This window comes from Ochlerotatus camptorhynchus, unplaced genomic scaffold (genome assembly GCF_037179485.1).
Source record: "Ochlerotatus camptorhynchus isolate MF236.1 unplaced genomic scaffold, CSIRO-AGI_Acam_v1.1 ptg000062l, whole genome shotgun sequence".
Taxonomy (NCBI): Eukaryota; Metazoa; Arthropoda; class Insecta; order Diptera; family Culicidae; genus Ochlerotatus; species Ochlerotatus camptorhynchus.
Window position 1 is genome coordinate 6,441,221 of NW_027040552.1, and position 22,815 is coordinate 6,464,035.

The window sequence follows — 22,815 nt, forward strand, 5'->3', positions numbered from 1 at the left end:
AGATGATCAAGTTAGTTTGAGTTATAGTTGCTGCATTCATAGTCTGGCGAATAGAATTTCAATCTATCAAAAAGCGGAACCAATTCAATATATTTTAGACCAACAATTGAAAAGGTACTTCAGTTTTCAGCTTTTAAAAACAAAACGTTGATTATTCTTTCCTCGCCAATAGAAGATAAATTACCAGCAACATCGGATATGGGAAACTTGAAACAACCTAAAGATGGTGTTAATTTGTGTAGGCGAGCGGTTTCCGAAATTTTGTTCGCAACAGATGATGTGCTCTTTTCTGTTGTTGGTCGTGATTTGCTCGATTGGTTCCGCTATTTGACAGCTCAATTGGTTCCCGAAATTCTATCCGCCAGACTATGAATATAGCGACTATAGTTTGAGTGGGTATGTTGTCATTCGTAAGAAACCGACGATCCAAGTCATTGTTTACGTTTCAAGTTAGACCCTTAGCCGGCGCCGGTAGTGTAGTGGTAAGCGTGACTGCTTTCTCACCCAAATCGGTCTGAGTTCAATCCCAGCCGAGGTCGGTGGGATTTTTCTGAGGCATAAAAATCTCTGGTCACGTCTTCCTTCGGAAGGGAAGCCGTTGGTCCCGGCCCATGTGTGTTATCCTACGCAGGCCTACGAAGCTGCCTTCCTGCACATTCAATTGCCGTCAATGGATGGCAATCGATGTCCGTCGGTGATTGCGGAACAGAGACCGACGTTAAATAAAGGAAAGAAGAAGAAGACGTTATACCCTTCTGACATGTTTCCCCTGATATCACAAAAGATCAATGTATTGGTCGCATTGATTATCAACCGAATAAAAGGAGGTAAACAAAAACAAAGCTATTTTCAATTGAAAAGATCTGCCAGTTTTACTAGGAACTGTCAAACTCCTCGGCAAACAAAAAAAAATCAGCTGACCACAGCTGTATCACGGATCTTTATAGGCGATGTGAAATTTATAGGCAGTCGTCATAATTAATCTTACATGATAATTTTGGTGTGGCATGTATTTTTTTAATCAAAATATACGAGATTGTTCAATAACAAAAAAAAGGGTTTGCAATAAATTAACTCCTTTAGCATAAAAAAAGAACTCACATACTAAAGCTAGCCATCAGTGACTTCTATTTCTAGTGAAGTCTTTCGTTTTTGAGATAGTGTTCACGCTGCAAATTGCACATATCTTCGGCCCCGGCCTGTTTCAAACAGTCCACGATTGGTCGGCCACTGTCCACGGCCATCGTTAGTCCCTTCTTTACGGCTTCCGTCGTCATGGTTTGCAGTTTTGATGCCATTCCCATGGCAGCACAAACCCGTATGAAGGCAGTGGTACATCCCGATCCTGTAATTGATAATAATTCATGTTCATTTGGTGTTGTAGTATGAAAGCGGATTGAAACATACCATAATTTCCGAATTCTCCGCTCTGGTAGTCGAACGGCAACAGGTAGTGGTACTGTGGCCAGTAGCTCTTGGTCACAACGAATACCATGTTGGAGTCGCTCTGCTTGTGATTCTTGTCCAGTCCCCAGATCAAGTGAGCTGAATTAATCAACCAAGCAACGTTCAGCACCAACAGGTAGCGCAGCGAAAAGGCAACGAAGATTGCGGCTTGAACGGTATCACCCCAGTACTCGAGAGGAGCATTAATCGGCAGCAGGACAAACAGAATCGGGTACAGTAGCCAGTAGAAACGCTTCTGGAACATAACAATCTTATCAGACTCTAGATCGCGCATGTCGATCTGTTCGAGCAGTTTTTCCTGGCGGGGACTCAGTTTCTGGATGTTGGCAAAGACCTGCGCGTGCAAGAAGTCCTTGTCACTGTAGTACGGATCGTCTGGGGTGCGGAACTTTTCGTGGTGCAATCGGTGCATCTGGACCCAGTCGTAGATAGAACCCTGAAATGGATGTATTTAAATTAGGTTTTCATTGAAGCTCTCAGGGATGTGACGACTTACTTGTCCTGCTAGTGTTTGACACAACATCAGGGAGAATCGAAGGAAGGTAGATGCTTGGTAGGTTTTGTGCGCCCATAGTCTATGTGCCCCAGCAGTGGCGCCCAGTATTCCACATAAAGTTAAAAATGATGCTGAAATAAAACATTTTAACTACAAAACTAAATCACGATCAAAGCAACCTGTTACTTACTAAAAATAAAGGTGATTGCTGAGGTATGAGAAAAAAGTACAAAAATTCCATAGACTCCTAGGATGTTGAGATGAATGTAGAACAGTACCGAAGGCCAACTGGCTTCCCGTTTATTATCCCGAGGACTGCTCTCGGCACGGGAGCTTTCACTGGGGGTAGCTTCTTTAGACGCATCTGATGAGGAACTGGGATTAGAGTTGGCAAACTTTTCATTGTTCTCAGACGAACTCGTCGTCGTGGTTGTCGTTGTCGTCTCAGCCATTGACATTCTCACTCTAGGTCGCGATGATTACTACGAAGAGAAAATACAAAAGCATACGGATTTTTGAAATTTATGAAAACAGGTTTTTTGCGATAGCAACATCAATTTAGACCTTGAAAAGATACTGCTGGTATGGCTATTTCATCCAGACTATGCCAAGGTATTGAAACCGGCTTTATCGCCTTTGTTGGTTGTGATGAACCGGTTCGACGGAGCGTGGTGACACATACACAGTTCGTGTCAGATGATGTCGAGTTCTGAATCTACTTCCACCTACTACAAATCTATACGGCTTGCATGGCGGGAAACAACATTCAATTCTCAGCAAGATGGGAAGCACCGATTGGGGAGTAACTATTAGAAAGCGTGTCTCACTCTGTGAGAACATTCATGCCTTCGTAGAATTAAGTAGCAGACGAGCACGTTTATAAATGCAGTTGGGTACGTAGCAACTGGTAATGAATTACGGTTTTGGTTTTTCGACACACAACCATGAGCACAGCTCGGTAGAATAGGCTCAGTAGGCAGAATGCAATGAATTTGCAACTCTAGTTAAACATTGACAATTGAAATTCACGATCAAAGCTAATTAGTACTTTGACATCACCTTCCATTCTGAGCAGTTGCTTTGTATGGCCTGCTGTGGATTTTCCGCTACCTCGTTATGCAACAAAGTACCCCGGGCATGAGTGGACGGATTTCTTGATTCTTGACATTGGTGGTTCTAGAAGTTGAAATAGATTCGACTTGGGTTATTAGAAGCATATTAGAGCTTGCTGGTACTAAATCATAACGTTATTTCTTGAGTGTAGCTATTCGGTCTAACTTGTAAGTGTAGAGCAGTTGTTACACATATCATCACAGTAACCGGTAATTAAATTGAGCGTTCGATTGTGCGTGCTTTCTAAGTCTAAGGTAGCTAAAAGTAGTGATTTCTCAAACAAGATCACAATGTCAATTTGAATAAATGATTCGAACCTGGTAGAACTTCTCAGCACTGTTATTTTGGATTTAAAAGATTTATTCATGAGTGGAAACGGAACTCGTTAACCCGCTTAAATGTTCTCCATATAGATATGAATAGTTTATAGAATTAATTTTGATATTGAAAATTTAGGCTTTTTAATCATTTTTGATTTGTTATAATCTACACACTAATCCAGGCCTTCTATGTTCAGTAAATTTTGAACTACGGAACTGTTAGATAAATGTTTAAAAGCAGTGAAAAAATAAGTTTATCCGGATAAAACTTTGATCAAAATTAAAATATCTTGATTTTATTAATTTCATACATGTAACAGTCAATTAAAATGTAATGAAATTGGAATTAAATAGCAAAATTTGAATAAAATTCTGCTTGAAATTTCAAGTTACAGGTTGGTTGGCACAGTATTTTTTTTATGTTTTAAAATGTATGTGTAGAATTATACAAAAAGTTCAGCTTCAAACCGAATAAAAACTTGTATGGTAGGATGAAAGTGCTGTTTCATCGTGAGCTTCATCATTTCGCAGTGTTTGTTAATTTGAATTTTTCACCAACACATCTATACACGCAGATATATTCATGAACAATACACTAAAGACTGCTTCAGAAAGTATAGACGCAGCCATTCTTCAGTGAAAATAAAGGGTGATACGGTCAAAATTTGGTCAATATCAACTTGACGTATTTCTTTCAATTTTGCATTTAAAAAACCTGAACACCCCTCATTTTGAAGGTGTGTGTGTGTAGAATGTTGCTCCTATTTTGATTTTGGAATTCACTCTTCAGTTGTCAAAATGCCGTCCAAGCAAGAAGAGCAGCGTATCAAAATTTTGCTCGCGCATCGCGAAAATCCGAGCTACTCGCACGCAAAGTTGGCAAAATCGCTAAAAGTTGCCAAATCAACCGTTACAAATGTAATTAAAGTGTATGGGGAACGTTTGTCGACAGCCAGGAAGTCTGGATCGGGGGGAAAATCGAAAACCGGAAGCCGCTGAGACGACAAAGAGAGTTGCCGGTAGTTTCAAGCGAAACCCTAACCTCTCTCTCCGAGATGCCGCAAATAAGCTGGGTGTATCGTCTACAACCGTGCATCGAGCCAAAAAACGAGCCGGACTATCGACTTACAAGAAGGTAGTGACTCCAAATCGCGATGATAAACAAAATACGACGGCCAAAGCGCGATCCCGGAGGCTGTACACGACGATGCTGACGAAGTTTGACTGCGTGGTAATGGACGACGAAACCTACGTCAAAGCCGACTACAAGCAGCTTCCGGGACAGGAGTTTTATACGGCAAAAGGAAGGGGAAAGGTAGCAGATGTTTTCAAGCACATGAAACTGTCAAAGTTTGCAAAGAAATATCTGGTTTGGCAAGCCATCTGTACCTGTGGCTTGAAAAGCAGCATTTTCATAGCTTCCGGGACTGTCAACCAAGAAATTTACGTGAAAGAGTGTTTGAATAAACGTCTGCTGCCTTTCCTGAAGAAACACGGTTGTTCCGTACTGTTTTGGCCGGATTTGGCATCTTGCCATTACGGTAAAAAGGCCATGGAGTGGTACGCCGCCAACAACGTGCAGGTGGTTCCCAAGGACAAGAACCCTCCCAACACGCCAGAGCTCCGCCCAATTGAGAAATACTGGGCTATTGTCAAGCGGAACCTAAAGAAGACCAAAAAACTGCTAAGGGCGAGCAGCAGTTCAAGGCAAACTGGCTTTCTGCGGCGAAGAAGGTGGACAAGGTGGCTGTACAAAATCTGATGGCAGGGGTCAAGCGTAAGGCCCGGCAATTCGGATTTGGAAAAACGGAAGCCTAACTGAATATTTTTCCTGAATTTTATACTAATTGAACTTGAAAAAGAAATTTAATTTGATTTTTTAAATAAACGATTTCACCGATTTACACGCGTTTTCCCTTGACCAAATTTTGACCGTATCACCCTTTAATACACAAGTGTTGGAAATTTTATTAAGTATTAGATTAGCATAACAGATTAGGGCTCTCAATAGTTGCTATTTATCGGTTGTATGCTAGCTGGCTCACCTTCTTGCGAACGTTCTTCGTAAGATTCAGCACAGCCAATCCTTTTCAAACTGTTGAATGGTTTCTGCTGGGGAGACATGTTTCCTGAGATGTGCCTTGGTCAATGCCCAACATTTTTCAATTGGTCGAATTTGCTGGGCAATTAGGAGGATTCATGTCCTTTGGAACGAATGTTACACTATTGCAGGTATACAATTCTACCAACCGGTGGAAACTAACGATTTTAAATTGGCTCACTACTTGACTAGCCTATTGGTCCCAAGCAAATCGTTTAACATACCTAATTCTAGTTGAAATTCTAGTACTACACTATGCAGTGATGTGCTTGAACGCGTTTATACCATAGAGGTAACTCTAAGACAAGTAGGTCCCGAAGAAACGTGCTCAACTTTTTGGCTCACCTCTGGTACTATCTTCGGTCCCAAGCTTGTCGAATCACCCCTCGAAACATAGGTAAAACCAATAAACCCTCATTTTATCTGTCAAACTTTCATAGCGAATCAAAACAAACATTGCGTAGTACTTGAATTTCGACTAGAATGGGGTACGTTAATCGTTTGCTTGGTACCAATAGGCTACTAAAGTGGTGAGCCAATTTAAAATCGTTAGTTTCGTATTGATTGTTGTTTATACTTTGTTCAGCATCTATGAACCGAACCGAAAGATTACACTTGCACACCCTCCGTTCGGTTTTCGTTTTGCAAACATAACCGAACTATGCGTTGAACGAGTGTAAACGGACCGAGCGAATGGGCGAAACGAACGCTTCGTGTGTACGTAGAAAACGCTTCGTGTAGGTTTTTTCGTAGTCAAAACAAACGAACGGTGCGTGCAACTTTTCGAACGGCGTTGATGTACGGCACAGAAAAAAATAAACTTATAGAAAAATTAAAACCATATTAGATTGATGTGAATATAACATGTATAATGGGGTGTTTATATCTGTGCGGATTTGCTAGCGCTAGTGTACTAGCCAACTAGCACGAATTTCAGTTGCTCCTGATATATCATGCTGGTAGATTCTAATGCCCTGTCTACATTATGCTGGTGAGCTTTTTTGCTAGCAGCTGGCGTGATAAGCCATGGTTGAGTATAATCATATTTATCTACTTTTCGGTACAACTAACCTATTTTTGGATAGAAAGCGAGTGAATTTTCCATACGAATTGCACACAAGTAAATGAAAACTACTTTGACCACCTTTACCTACTTTCGTCTCCGTGCAGGAAGACGAAAGTAGGTAAAGGTGGTCAAAGTAGTGAAAAAGCACCCAAAATTAAGTACTTTTCCTTCAACTCCCGGGTTCAGCCCAAATTTGAGTAAATCGCATATAAAGTGATCCAAGTGACGTTTCTTAGTGGAACTGACAGCTAGAAATCTAGAGTGTGTGTGTGATCTGGTGTTTATGGTGCTGAATGTAAACATAAACAAAGCAGAAATTCATATGAGAATAAATTACCAGTTCTACTGTGATCTGTCAATAGTTCTTGGTAAACTTGGTAAACAGCTGTTCACAACTGTCTCGTGGACAGCCTTAAAGTAGTTTCCATTGAACACCAGCGAAAAAATTACTTACTAAGTTAAGTATATTCTACCCAAAATTAAGTAAAGTTAACGTAAATTTGTGATTATGCAATTTACTCAGAAGTAACTTACTGGTCTGAACTATATCATTGGATCGAATCTCTCGTTCCTTTTTTGACAACAATAACGGGTGCAAGTGAGAGACTCAACTCAAAATTAAGTAAAAAGAACACAAATTTTGGGTGATATTTTTTCTCCGTGTGCACTATGTGGCGAGATGGGTGAAAAGAACTTACTTTTGGGTACCTTTTTTTTTACCGTGTGGTCTAGAGAGTGCTTAAACGCGGATAATATAAAGTCACAAAAATACTGTCTAAATTGCCTAAGTTCCCGTGTAGGTAAGATGAGTTTGGTTTTATGCTATGAAATATGAATTATTACTTATTTTAAGAACAATTTTAGCCACAGCAACAGTCCAACAATGGCTCCGTCTAAACGGAAATTAACGGAGGAAGACGTCAGCAAGATACTAAACCAGTTCGAAAGCCTAGAAACGCCACCAGCAAAATGTAAATTGTGCAGCAGGATGTTGAAAACGACATCAAAAAGCAATCTAAAAAGGCATCTCAAAGATCTGCACCCGGAAAAGTTCACAGAATTTGGTCTTGACCCCGATGATGAAGCGGAGAGTTCATGTTTGGGCGAAAAAAAGATGCCGAGAGTTGGTGTGCACATGAACTACAACTTCTACATGACCTCCTGCATCAAAATGGTAACAGAAGGTGGACTTCCATTGTCAGTCTTCGAAAAACCAGGGATTTCCGACATTTTGTCAAAAATTGAAGGAGCTCTCAAGGCGAATCCCGTTACCCGGAAGAATATTTGTGGAAGAATTGGAGAGGTCGCGAAAAGGTTCCGAATCCAAATCACGAAGGATTTGGAAGAAAAGTTCGTGTGCTTGAAGCTGGATTCAGCAACAAGAAAGGGACGAAGCATTCTAGGTGCGAACATACAGTACCTGGAAAAAGGAACAATGGTGGTAAGGACCCTCGGTTTAATAGATATGAAGGTAGCTCAAACCGCGGAAAACATTCGTGACGAAGTTTTCAAACTTTTGTCACGATTTGGTCTGGAAATCGAGAAGCTGTACTCAGTCACCACAGATAACGGGGCGAATTATGTGAAGGCAGTTTCCCTCATGAAGAAGGCACAGGCAATGTTGGAAATGGAGGAGGATACAACAGATGATCACAGCACTGGAGTCGACTCTGGAGATGAGAATTATTGTGAAGAGGAAACCAACGTAGATGTAGTGGCGGATATATGCAGTGACGAGGAGGAATCTGGAGATAATGAGAAAAGTATTGAACGTGAAGATTATATCTACGCAGAGTGTGCAGACGAAGAAGAAGATATTCAAATTGTGATGGATGGGATCGTGGATGGAGTAAGATGTACTCTGCAACTCGCCGTCTACGACACGATTAAAAAGTTAAAATTGCGAAAAAAGTTAGACGTCGTGAAGAAAATTGCAGCCGCTTTTCGTACCAAATCATGGCGCCAGATCTTTGCACTTCATAAGAGACCAATCGCAACTCTAGAGTGTGAGACACGCTGGAACTCGTCATTCGTTATGATTTCATACTTCCTGAACAATGAAGACTTCATCAAGGAAATACTGAAACAAAACAAAAAGGTTAAAATTGGAACCAAGCTGTGGAAATTTATGAAAGACCAGTCTTTTCAACCCGTTTTCAAAGCGACCGTGAAGCTACAAGAAGAATCCATAACTATGGGAGATTTTTATTTCGTTTGGCTCACATGTCTACTGGAGCTGGATGAAATTGGAACGACAATGGCACTTGGAATTTCGCAACACATGAACGAAAGGCAGGTAATGTTGAAGGAAAACAGAGCGTTTGTGTCTTTTATATACATGGACCCGCGTATAAACTACGCTGGGAGCAAATTGATTTCTGACATCGAGAGAAGCGTAGCGTTGGTAAGACCCTGCTTGGTACATTAACTTCATTCTCTTATTTTTTCATTTGAATGTTTTCAGGCTCATCTGTTGACCGTCTGGCAGAAGATTAAGAACAACCTCAACGATACAGCCGAGGCACAAGAAAATGTTCCCTCTTCCAGCGCCTGCCCAGTTTCGAAAATCGAATTGTTGTTAAGGACTAAGCATTCAGCATTCGACGTCGTGCAGCAAACTGTGGAGCATAAACTGAAGAAATTATCACACCAGCCGAGAGTATGTGCTGATCAGTCGGTTTTAAAATATTGGAAACAAATCAAATCCGAAGAGCCACAATTATACGCATTGTCCGAGGTAGTCCTTGCGGCCCCGTGTACCCAGGTATCGGTGGAGAGGTCATTTAGCGTCCTCGGATTGATCCTCACAAATAGAAGACTGCGCTTGGGGGATGAGAACCTCGAGAACATTCTGTTTGTAAAACTGAACAGCGACTTGTTCAAGACCGTTGAAATGAATTTCACAGAAGTACGAACGGCCTCGTTTCGCATCCTTTTTTTAATTCCTTTTCTTCTTTCGCCTAAAATAAATATTAGCATTAACTATACATAGGGGAATTTACGTATTCTCGTCAATCTAAGCAGCGTCCGAACTTCTATTAGCGATTTCTCAGCGTCACACACATACATGACAGGTTTGTTTGTTGACATTTATCTGCTGCTTGCTGTTCTACCAATTCCAATCGACAGAATTGATCAAAACGGGTTGAACATGTTTTTACAACGCTCCAAACTTCTCAGGTGAGAGTGACTATTGTCGGCAGTCTCTTTTTCTTCGGCACCCTTTTCATTTGAACTGCGTGTTAACCAGCTGTTCTATTATCGGCAACTCGAAATCAGCCGTATTTTGTAGTATGTATATTTCATTTAAAGAAAAATATGGTATAACAGGAATTCACAGTCGTAAAAATGTAATCAGATTGAAGCTGAAAAGGTAAGGAATCGGCTTAATACATTCAGCGAAGAGTTTTGATGGGAAAATACAGTGAAATAAACGTTTCGATTTCGGTTGCCGAAAACAGTCAATGGGTGCCGAAGCCATAATTTACCCTACTTGAAATAAAATACCTTCTAACACACGAAGCAAAATTGTTTACTGTTCTGATCAAAACATATTGACGACTGTCTCATCTAAAAGTCTAGCCTACTTGTTTTAGCATAGAGTCGAACGCCGTTCGAAAAGTTGCACGGACCGTTCGTTAGTTTTGACTACGAAAAAACCTACACGAAGCGTTTTCTACGTACACACGAAGCGTTCGTTTCGCCCATTCGCTCGGTCCGTTTGCACTCGTTCAACGCATAGTTCGGTTATGATTGCAAAACGAAAACCGAACGGAGGGTGTGCAAGTGTAATCTTTCGGTTCGGCTCATAGATGCTGAACGAATAGACAGAGCATCACAACCGAACGCAGGGTGCTCGTTCGTTGCTCGCTTTCGTTCCAGGTGACATCTCTGTTTGTTTTTGCGTAGTTCGTGGATTTTCCTATGTTTCGAGAGGTGCATCGATTAGCTTGGGACCGAAGAGAGTACCAGAGCTGAGCCAAAAGTTGAGCACGTTTCTTCGGAACCTTCTGGTCTTAGAGTTACCTCTATGATTCTACCGTTGGTTTCGCCTAATGGCAAGACGCAAGATCTGGCCAGAAGACAACAGGATCCTTATGGCTTCGAATCATGGGTAGAAGTTGGTTTTGTAAACACTCCTTGATGTATATTTCGCTGTTCATCGAATGGTTGCGAAATCTTACCGCAGCCACAAATAGCTTGCCAGACCATAGCTTTCTAACGAAACATTTCAAGTTGAATGGATTTTTCAGACCGTATTTGTAGTCTAATTTCACAAAGGTTTCGTCGTCCATGATTATACCATAGACGTAACTCTAAGACTAGTAGGTCCCGAAGAAACGTGCTCCACTTTTTGGCTCAGCTCTGGTTCTATCTTCGGTCCCAAGCTAATCGATGCACCCCTCGAAACCTAGGAAAATCCACGAACCCCTCATTTTATCTGTCAAACTTTCATAGCGAATCAAACAAACATTGAGTAGTACTAGAATTTCGGCTAAAATGGGGTACGTTAATCGATTTGCTTGGGACCAATAGGCTAGCCAAGTAGTGAGCCAATTTAAAATCGATAGTTTCGTATTGATTGTTGATTATACAGTTCGAATTCCCAGCAAGCAGCGTATCGTTCAGATTTCGCACTCTGGTTTTGATCGATGCTTCTTGTTTTGGACTCCGTTTCGGCTGCTCCTGCTTCTTATAGGTTCGAAGATTCAAACGTTCTTTAGCAAAATGAATGTTTGAGTTCGACGTGCCAAATTTTTTTTTGCCATATCTCACTCTGAAAGCTCCTTCTTTTGTTCGAACGCCTTCAGTATGCGTTCATCCAAACGAGGGTTACCATGACCTGTGTTTCGCCAGGGAGGCAGCTCACACACCTGGACCCTACCTATCGACCCATCAACTCATGAACCGGGGTCCAACGGCTTTACTTCCCTTCCGAAGGAAGGCGTGATCAGAAATGTTATGCCTCAGAACATCGCGACGGTGCCGACTGGGATTGAACCCAGGCCTGCTGGGGTGAGAGGTAATCACGCTTACCACTACACCACCGGCGCCGCTAACAGAATATATCAAGAGCAAATTTTCATTACGTCGAATGTAACAAAGGTAAACAAAGTCGAGCTATCAGTGTCAATCGATACTCCTGCTATTACACTATATACTGTCGGAATATGGGATCACATCCCATTTTTAAATTTATTTACCAGTCGAATTGCTTTTTGACGTAATCACCTTCCGATCAAAATAGTTTTCGATGTTACTTAAGTCACCCGATTTCTATGGAGATGCCGTTTGCCTTAAGTAACAGCACTGAGAAACCCGTGAAAAGTGTACTTTCGTCGTTTCGCTTTCTCATTATTAAAGTAAATAAATCGAACTGATTGTTGCTAAGATGATTTCGGTGGTCCTAAAATGATGAATGGGCTGCACGTAAGGAGACGTTATTGATAATTCTCCCGAATATCCTGGTAAATACACTTTGACTTAAGTAACAATAGGCGCCACCAAACGACGTATAATAACTTTTGACTCAAAAACCAGTGTTTTTTAGCATGAAAGCTAGCGATTTGCATTTGTATGATTAAAACCCTGCTAAATATGTTAAACATTGCTATCACTATGAGATTATATGTGTTTAATTGGAAATAGGAATAACTTTTTCGTCATCAAAACAGAACTTTATTTTTCTCGGATTGGTGCGAATGTTACTTACGACATAATGAAAATTTGCTCTTGATATATGGGAGCATTTCCTTTATTTTTCTCTTAACTTTCATTTCAAAATTACACGGCCAATCATACCAACTCAGCGACCGAAATTAATTTACTTAGAGAATTTTCTTTCCATACGAAATTTACTCAGATTTATAATAAACTGCAGTTACTCAATTTGAGCTATGATTTTTTTTTTTACTTTATTATAGAGACTTTCAGCCTTTAGCTGGATCGCCTCTTTACATAAAACATTATACGGTTGGTAATGCCAACTCCCTGTCTTTAACATTTCGTGAATAGAGCCCGGGCTCTTCTCCCACTCATTGGGGGATTCTCCTGTTGGATGGCTTGTTTTTTGTACCGGTGGTGTGATCCAGTTGTTGGAAGAAGATTCTCTATCTTTTAAATTTGTCAAACCTCTTAACGGAATCTCTTTGTGAAGAGCTTTGAGTGTGTTGGTTTATTTCCTTTTAATTCCGTTATAATAGCTTATCTTTTGACAGATACGCGTATTTCGTTTACTACTTGCAGACTTCATCAGTGCCAAGTACTCAACATCGTTGAGATTCTCATTTATGCCGTGGATGCGGATTCACTCAAACCATTTTTGGACCTTCATACAATGCATGCTCCTTTGATATTGCGAGACTATTTACAACGTGTAAAGTTGAACTTGAACTCCGGTATTACCAAGCCGGAAGCGGCGGGTTCGATTCCCGGTCCGGTCGAGGGAATCTTTCGGGTTGGAAATTTTCTCGACTTCCCTGGGCATAGAGTATCATTGTGCTTGCCACACAATATACAAATTCATGCATTGGTATTGGCATCGAAAGCTCTCAATTAATAACTGTGGAAGTGCATTTAGAACACTAAGTTGAGAGCACGCAAAAAGCTAATATGCACTAAGCAATAAGCTTGAAATGCGAATAAGAAGAAGAAGAAGAAAAGTTGAACAAAAAGTTTTTTTTCCTTGATTTGTTTTCCGTACTGAGCACCAATGCTACCGACGCCAGGGAGACAGCTCCTACACCTGGACCCTACACCTATCGACCCATCAACTCATAGACCGGGGATCAAAGGCTTTACTTCCCTTGCGAAGGAAAGCGTGATCAGAGATTTTATGCCTCAGAAAATCCCGGCGTCGTCGACTAAACCTAAGAGTTGAATCGCCGCAAAAATGACTCCATTGCTATTTCAAAACTACGCAAATTTGGGTAGCATCTACCTAGATCGGTCAAAACTGACTATTGGGACGTTTTGCCACACGATGGCTTGATTTGGTATGTGGTTGTATGAACTTTGGCTGGTAAACGGCTGGACAATGCGAACCATCCAGGCCCGTAGCCTGGATTCGGTTTCGGGGGGAGTTAATATTATGACATAAAAACTCCGATGCTTTATTAAATGTGCGCATAACTGAACATCGAATGATACAGAGTCACGATACATATGTTAATTTATTGTTTTTTTACCTTCACCAAAATCGTTTAAAATCATCTGTCATCATTTTTTTTTTTTGATTCGTTTTAATTTTTGGTCGGAATTTTCAATGAACCATCAGAATGTAAAATAATTATTTGTCAAACCCTTTAATAAGCAGTTATGAGAAAAGTTAAACAAATGTATGAATTTTAAGAAAATATGTGTAGTTTTATTTGTTTTCTGCTGGTTATGATGACCACGATTGGCATTCTGTTAAGATGGACAAATCTAAAAATAAATAATTATTTCAAGGTTTAACATATTAAATGGTGTTGAATCGCACCATCGGCATGGGATCCTAATTCATTTAAATTTATGGAGGCGGTAAAACACACGTCCTTCGATGCAGTGGAAGCAATGTGATCCACACGAAAAGAACCGCGGATACTGTTACCTTCATCTTTCTGTTTTTATTTTACCATCGCTTTATTTTTGTTTTGTTGCCGAATATCAAACAGGTGGTTCGGGTCAATGGCATAATCCAAGTTAATTAATATTTTAGCCAAGCCAGAAAGTCGCTGGTTTCCCATTAGTTTTAATTCGTTTCTATGTGGAGAAAGATATCTCCACACCGGCTGTAGTGACCGAGAGTGTCACCATAATCGTCAAAAAAGATCGATTGTTGGAAAATACGTCTAGTCACATTTATCAAGCACCCCGAATGCCTCAAAATTCTTGTTAATATTTATGAATGTCCAGCACCAGAGCTCGTATTCCACCTTTACTGCAACCACGCTGGTGAAATCACCGAAATAACAGTTAAGTTTGTCAAGTTGGGATGACTCTTCAATATCTGTAATACGAGGCAACAATAATTGGATCTCCGGAAGGATTTCACCGTTTTGTGTGAAACGTTCCATCATGTTTTGGATCAACATGGTATGAAAACTGCTCTTCGATAGTATTTCTCTGGTTTCTCTACTAGTTGATTTGCACGCAGTGTTGGGAAAATATCAAAAAAACAAATCTCACCAACGCCCAAGATCACGCTTGATTTTCGTAGACAATATTGTCAATTCACAGAAACCTTAGCAGTTGTCAAACAATATAAACACTGATACAAAAACGCAGAAAGGAAAAAAATGGAAGGATACGAACCAGTTCATTCCGAGGTGTATCTCGAGGATACTCTAGTGCTTCCGGGTTTTAATTTCGACCATTTCATTGAGGGGAATTTGGATGAAGCAGCTGAGGAGGAAAATGATCATTTGAATTCGAGCACTAACAATGCGCTCTCGGAGGTTGCTTCCGAGATAATATTCGAAATTTCCTTCCGATTCCGCAACAACATGATTTCTTCGTTCATAAATTTCAGCATTGTTCTAGTTAGAAGAAATTGAGCCTTAAACTACCGGCTGCAAAAGGTTCGAAAAGGACAAAATCAAGCACAGCTGTGGTAAACATACATTTTGTGTTTTTTTTTTTGTTTAATTTGAAAAACTGACTTGAGTCTAAATTTATAGCAGTCATCAAAGCGGATGAAGCAATATTTTACCCTGCCTGTTCATCCGACTCCACATAAGTTCAAATTTAAAAAAAAAATTCGCTCTAAATAATTTCAAGTGTCAAAACCAGGGTGACCATGACGTTTCCTACCGCTCAAACTTTATGACGAAGCAATATTTTATGATTTTTTTTCGAGGTCTGTAAAATCTGCAACTTATTGCCTCTTTTTCTGATTGTTTTAATCTGCGCTCTCTCCATAAGATATCTAGGTGGTTTATAGACAGTCCTTTATAAACTAATTCAAGCATAACTTTTCAAAAGAAACATTAAAAAAAATTAGAAACATTGGATAGCAATGTCTATATGAGATTATTAAATGCTATTTAAAAGTTAATGCTATTTTCTTAAATCTGTTTGTGCTATTAGTTGGATAAAGGGATAGCGTTTAAGAGAATTGTGAAAAATGTCGAGTTTTGCAAACACGGACAAGACTTTTGATAAAACAAATTCATACACCTTTTACTTGTGTACTACTCACATACACCCTGCATGATTCGTCTATTTTACAGAAGGGGTTTCACATACGTCAAATCAGATACACCGGTTTTTGTTTTGCCGTGAAGATACGTCGGCAGCTCGAAAAGCATTGAGGAATTGTCGGTTGGTTGGTTTATTTACATAACTACCCAGAGTTGTGAAAAAATCGATGTTAAAAGCGGAGATGAGAGGATCACCGCATTATCTGTTGTCAGATGTTATACGTTTTGTGTTTTTCTTATTAAGAAAGCGCTGGTCAAATTGGTATGTGAAGTTCAATATTAAGCTTTGACTATATGTTTTAGTATTACTTCTACGTGAAGTCAACGATTTACATAGTTTTGTACCTTCCTTAAAAGTTGTCCTAGCTCGCTATTCTAATATCTATATGCAATCTTCACACTGCCGTACTCTAACGGAACTATCAACTCTATGCTTTCATCTACTCCATCTATCGTATAAAAATTACCACTACAATCTGTTATTTGAAATTTGCATCTTCAACTATTCAATATTAAAGTCAAGATTAAAGTGCAATTTTATTAGAATACTTTTGAAATAATAAACATGTTGCTCCCGGAAATACAAAAACAAACATACAAACTTGACGCATTTGCTGATTGATAGTAGTTGCTTTGTTTTTTTCACATACGACGCTTCACTGTGAGCGTATCTGCAGTTTTTGTGTTACCATCAAATTTTAACAGCCCACCGCGTACTTTGAGGAATTTCTGCTAGCAGTTTTTTTTTTTTCGCTGAGTAGATAAAAAGAAGATTGATAAAGATTCTGAGGATTTGAAAAGCGTTGAAATCGACTTGTTTGCCACCACATTACTACACTTGACGAAACATGTCGGATGTATTTCCGAAGGAAATAACGGGAACTCGGGTTCAATGCTTGAAAAAAAAAGCTGTCAATGAAATAGACAATGACGACGGCTTGTTGACAACTTCGAACTTCTTTTCACAAGTGTTGAGTTGGGCTGATCCCAGTTTATCAATTGAATAAACTGCTCGGTGATTCGATTAAAAACCGATCTTTGTTAAGGCTCTTTTGATGGCTGAAGTTGGGCGAGATTACCAGTAGGACTGTCGTTTAAATCTGTTTCCTTCACTTTGTAATTTATTGCAAATTTTCACCTGGCTTGCTTTTTTTTAGGAACAGGTTTTGGTTCAGTGTGGTAAAATGCTTAGAATGTCAGTGACGATTGTCAAGTTCGGCTGTCCAATCTGACGCCGAATGCTATTTTTTCTCTGAATTGGCAATAATCAACAAGCAAACAACTGCGGTTGAATTTTTCAAGCTGTGATATCGCAGCTCGGAATATCAAGCTAACAAAACTCACTGGCTGCAAATCTCAGCAAACTGTGGTGAGACTGATAGCGAATTCGTTTATTATCGGGGTTGGAACCAGTTCCGCCAGTGCCAGTGCGAAACCGAACTATTTGTCAGTGCGAACCTCAACCTGAGCTAGGTTTTAAAAACAAACGAGCAAACTGACGTTTGTCAGAAAACAAGCAGACCCAATCTTGATACCCGATCCAGGTTGGAACTGAATAATAAACGAATTCGCTATGAGTTTCATGATTTTTGCTTTACACCCGAATACAACCGAAACTTCCATAACGGCTGGCAGCAGTCACTTCGTGCCTGCCATCGGTGAAGAGTAAAAAGAGATTGCAAACTATACTTTCTCTTTCTAAGAAAACGATGTGCAACGGAATCATTTTTGTGTCGAGTCAACTCTCAGCTTGATTTTTGCAAGTTATGAGTGCAAGTCTCGCAACATAAAAGAAGCTTGTAAAATCAATATCAAGCCTGATATTCTGTTCCAATGTCACACGTGATATGCCGTGACCGAGGCTGGAAACCTACACGGTTAGAAAAAAGTACCCAAAATTAAGTTCTTTTCACTCATCTCGGCACTATAGTGCAGGAACCCAAAAGTAGGTAAAGCGGGTCAAAGTAATTTTCATTTACTTGTGTGCAGTTCGTATGGAATTTTCCACTGGTTTTTTAACCAAAAGTAAGTTCGTTGTACCCAACAGTAGGTAAATATGATTATACTTACCGTTGGGTTCCCACACTTTACTACCCCTGTTGGGTGGTTTTGCTCCTCCGTTTTTGACAACATTAGAAGGAGAAAAGGAGACAAACTAGTCAAAAGTAGGTAAAAGTGAACTGTCCGTTGGGTACTTTTTTCTTACCGTGTAGGTCCGGTCACGACACGCATGACAGTGGAAAAATATCAATTGATTGCTGATTTTGCCAACACTGTTTGCACGTATTGTTAGCTTGGATGCACGTGGAGTCGTAATTGCGCTATCGAAAACATACTTATGCAGCTTTGAGACTGCATTGAAAATGTCAGCAAATTTTGCTTCAGTGTCAACTCGTCTCTCCTTAAAAACCTATATTATACTGCTCGCATGATAAAGAGCCGATATGAGGTTCACAGATTGAGATTGTTATTCTATTGAAAGTGGTAATGTTTAAAGATCACATTGAGAGCATTTAAGCCAAATGTAACAAATATATAAAAATGTGTATCCTCTTATAAACAGATAATCCAAACTTTGCCTGAAGAATAAATTTCTAATATTTTAATATGTTTTTAGACCGCCTCTGCTTTATGCTGTGCCAATATGGTCAAGATCTTGCATTACCAGGAAAAAAGCATTTCAAAGAATTGAGAACAAAGTTTTGAAGATGATTTTGAAGTTGCCTCCTTGGTACAGTATTACCACAAACGAAGTGACAGACGACTAACTGGCGAAGAAATCAATTAAAATAATGTGGTTCGCTGTAATAGAATTTTCTTAGAAGCTTGTGCCATCATCCACCAGATAGGATACTATGTTTGTTTTGGTTTTGCACAAAGTTGATTTTGTGTACAATGATTCTTTGACAGTGTGCAAAGAGTGTATCATTTTGTCATTTTTTTTATGCATTTCAGTTTTGAGTAGAGTGAAAGAGATAGAACCAAAACATTCTAGTACATTTGGTGAAAATGCTAGTTCAATCCAGTAGTAGTGTTGCCATGTGGTGCAATCCAGTAGTAGTGGTGTTGCCATGTGGTACACTTAAAAATTACAATAGCAGGTTAGTCACTAAAGTTTTCGAGCCGCTCCGTCTGTCACTTCGTTTGTGGTATTACCAACAATCAATTCGAAACTAACGATTTTAAATTGGCTTACTACTTGACTAGCCTATTGGTCCCAAGCAAACGATTAACGTATCCCATTCTCGGCGAAATTCTAGTACTACACTATGTTTGTTTTGATTCGCTATGCAAGTTTGACAGATAAAATGAGGGGTTCGTGGATTTTCCTATGTTTCGAGGGGTGCATCGATTAGCTTTAGACCGAAGATAGTACCAGAGCTGAGCCAAAAAGTTGAGCACGTATCTTCGGTACCTTCTGGTCTTAGAGTTACCTCTATGGTATTACCAACAATCAATACGAAACTAACGATTTTAAATTGGCTCACCACTTTAGTAGCCTATTGGTCCCAAGCAAACGATTAACGTACCCCATTCTAGTTGAAATTCTATTACTACACTATGTTTGTTTTGATTCGCTATGAAAGTTTGACAGATAACATCAGGGGTGTGTGGATTCATGCAGAACATGCAGGGGTGAGTGAAATAGCTTGGGACTGCTTGGGACCGTTGTTCTGGTACTGAGTGAGCCAAAAATAATAATGATTTTCTTCGGGACCCAGTGGTCTTAGAGTTACCTCTATGGTATTACCATAGAGGTAACTCTAAGACTAGAAGGTCCCGAAATAATGTGCTCAACTTTTTGGCTCAGCTCTGGTACTCTCTTCGGTCCCAAGCTAATCGATTCACCCTTCGAAACATAGGAAAAACCAATAACCCCTCATTTTATCTGTCAAACTTTCATAGCGAATCAAAACAAACATTGCGTAGTACTAGAATTTCGACTAGAATGGGATACGTTTATCGTTTGCTTGGAACCAAGTAGTGAGCGAATTTAAAATCGTTAGTTTCGTATTGATTGTTGTTATTACCGAAGTACATAGAATTTGGAATTATGAGACTTTAGAACAAATCTAGATAGAGCTGGAATTAGGGCGTAACAGCTTTTGTAAACAATGACTTCTCTCGTTGATTTCTAGCAACTCACGGCACGTCTACACAAACCAACATATCCATCAGGTAGGGGAAGTCTTCCCCTATTCGATGGTAATGTTGATTTGCCAGGGAGAGTCTTTCGGGAAATCATCGAGAGAAGTCATTGTTTACAAAAGCTGTTACGCCCTAAATCCAGCTCTATCTGGAAATGTCCAACAGAATAATTAATAATTCTAGGGAAAAATCCCTTTATATTTAGATAAAATATAGTTTTAGTTTTTAGTTTTGATGTCAATTGTTATACTGACATGCAGGTTTAGAAAACCTGTTTAAAATACTGAATTGCCAAGACAGGAACAACGTAAAACCACTTAGATATATACATCATAAAAGTTATAGCTGGTTAGTTACTGTAGTGGCTGGAGCACCTTGGTTAAAATGAAATGTAATTTATTTTAAATTTGGAACAAATAAAGGGTTAAAAGCAAAATAGAGACAATGTGTTACTCTTTATCAAATCCAATAAGGTTAATAAATTAAGAAGTCATTTGTTGTAGAAACATTCTATTTTAGATGAAATCCTGCTTGAAAAAAGTGCGGATTGTGTTTAGAAGGCTACAAATTTGGTCTACACCCTAGTTCCTACGGAAGGGAAACGAGGCTGATCTTTCATAAAAATTCGATGTCAAGCCGGTTGTTTTTCAAATGGTGGCCACACCAGTGCAATAGTCAATGCCGACCGAATAACGGAGACTTAGTCATGCTGCCTAGTGCCTTTTGCGGGAAGCCTTTCCTCCGGTCGATGTGGGTGTTTTCGTCGTCGTCGTAGTCATCTTCGTATTGGTGTGATGCGTGCTGTTCCACTCGGACGTCATGTCCGACGCTTATCCGCCCGTTGCTCGAAAGCAAATGACGAAGAAAACTTTAGTAAACTTCTTCTTTATTTTGATTTGCTGTGTGGCTTACAATTGCTAATAGCGAATTTGTTTATTATTCAGTTCCAACCTGGATCGGGTATCAAGATCGGGTCTGCTTGTTTTCTTGCAAACGTCAGTTTGATCGTTTGTTTTTAAAACCTAGCTCAGGTTGAGGTTCGCACTGACAAAAAGTTCGGTTTCGCACTGGGTTGGAACTGGTTCCAACCCCGATAATAAACAAATTCGCTATAATACAGGGCAAGAGGTTAGCCAGAAGGGCTCTTCTTCTTTGGTGGAGATGAAGAAAACGATATGGCAAGCGTTTCTATTACCGCTGTTTTTCACCTCCCTTCCTTTAATTGGTGAAATTGTGAGCGGTTAACCGAGCATTGAGCTCGCTCATGTGAGAAAGAGGAATGTGTCGTGTGTTCGATTTGCGCTCTGTCGTTGCGTCCGTGTTTGGGATTTTTCGTTACATGTCTGAATTTTGATTTTTTTTTTTTTTTAATGTGACCCCAGTATAAAAATAAAAGACGTAGTTTTACGTCAAAATTGCGTTGACCTCTTTGACAAACATCGGGATGGTTTCCGTCCGGCATTATTTACAAGGAAATTAGATTCTGCCGTATCGAGTACCACACTGCAAGCTGGCGTTCCACAAACGAACCTGAGGACGATCCACGGGACCAAGGCGAGAAGACGGTCAGAATAATATCCATAACTTCACTCTCACTTATGTCGCTTTCGACATAGAAAATAAAAGCTGCGGAACGAGCTACTCATAAAAGCTCATCAAGAATCGTCAGAATATGACCTGGAATTCCTGGATCTTGTCGGAAATTCCGCATACGCCTCAGAAGTTACCTACATGTTCGGTTCGAGGTTCGGATAACTTCTTGAAAGTTCCAAAAAAGTCCAGAAGCTCTCTATGAATCCATGATGATCCATGAATTTCCGGATGTTTCGTGCACTTCTCATAAGTTTCGTTTTCTTCTTGAAAGTTTCATAAACTTCTTTTAATTAGTCAAAGTTTCGATAAGGTTACCATTTTTTTTTAAATCTGTGAACGTGACGTAGGTGAAAGGGAAGTTATTTCCAGCTGACGAATTCTGAACTTTCATGAAGACCGGTTTCTCCGATCCACCCAGGGGATAAAATTGCTTTTTGCTGCTTCTCGCTTGTGTGCACTTCATCCTCCTCGGATAACGACAGCACCTTGAGGGATCAATTAAGTGACTCGTGGTAGGCATTGGTCCTGCGGATTGTGCTCAAGCTATTTTTGCGGAGGTTCTGTGAGCTTCTGTGTATAATTTCCGGAAGCTTCTTGGAAGTACATTTTGTAAGCTTCACTGATGTTCCATGCACAGCTCGAAAGTACCGTGAGCTTCATCGAAGTCTCGTAAACTTTTTGAAAGTGCAGTGAACTTCTATAAAATTGGTAAAAATTACTTATTTTTTGTACATAATCATACACTTTACAGAAGTTTCATTCCTATTCTGAAGCTCCAGGAAACTCTATAGATATGTTATAACATCAAGAAGGTTGTCTAAAATTCAATGAAGATCCGATTTGAAAAGATTTTAAAAGATCATGTTTGAAATTTCAGGAACTTCTCTGTAATTCTTAAATTTTTTTCCATATTTTCTTGGAACTTTTCTGAACAGAACAGAATTCCCAAGAAATTCAGTGCTTCATTACCCTGAAGTCTTGTAAAAATATCCAGAAGTCCGTATTCAGATCTTCGTAATCATGAAGGTTTTTAGAATAATTTTGAGTAGCCTGGCATCATGAATGAATATAAGAGATACATGATTTGAATTTTTCTTGAGATTTCGATAATAAGTCATGTAGGGTAGATGTACCAGTTATGGCTATACGTTATATGCAGGGCTGAAAGCGAGTCACTTTTTCTTGTAATCAGTCACTATTTTCAAGTTTTTTAGCGTGAATTTATTTCAATATTGATCATTCTCCTTGCACTGCACTGCGAGTGCCGCAGTGACTGCGTATGATCTGATAGTCTAATCAATGCCTACATTTTGTTCTAATTTTTGAAC

At 39.7% G+C, this 22,815-nt stretch overlaps 1 protein-coding gene across 1 annotated transcript in view; it reads right to left on the reverse strand.

Annotated features, from left to right (window-relative positions):
* Positions 1-1,073: 1,073 nt before the first annotated feature.
* Positions 1,074-22,815, reverse strand: part of LOC135696856 (acyl-CoA Delta-9 desaturase) — a 48,947-nt gene continuing 27,205 nt past the window's right edge. Inside the window, exons 2-5 of the mRNA XM_065216393.1 lie at positions 2,154-2,445; positions 1,964-2,094; positions 1,408-1,903; positions 1,074-1,345 (exon numbers count right to left, since the gene is read on the reverse strand). Coding sequence (XP_065072465.1) covers positions 1,134-1,345; positions 1,408-1,903; positions 1,964-2,094; positions 2,154-2,421 — 1,107 coding nt within the window. The 5' untranslated portion in view covers positions 2,422-2,445 and the 3' untranslated portion in view covers positions 1,074-1,133. The remainder of the gene's footprint in view (positions 1,346-1,407; positions 1,904-1,963; positions 2,095-2,153; positions 2,446-22,815) is intronic.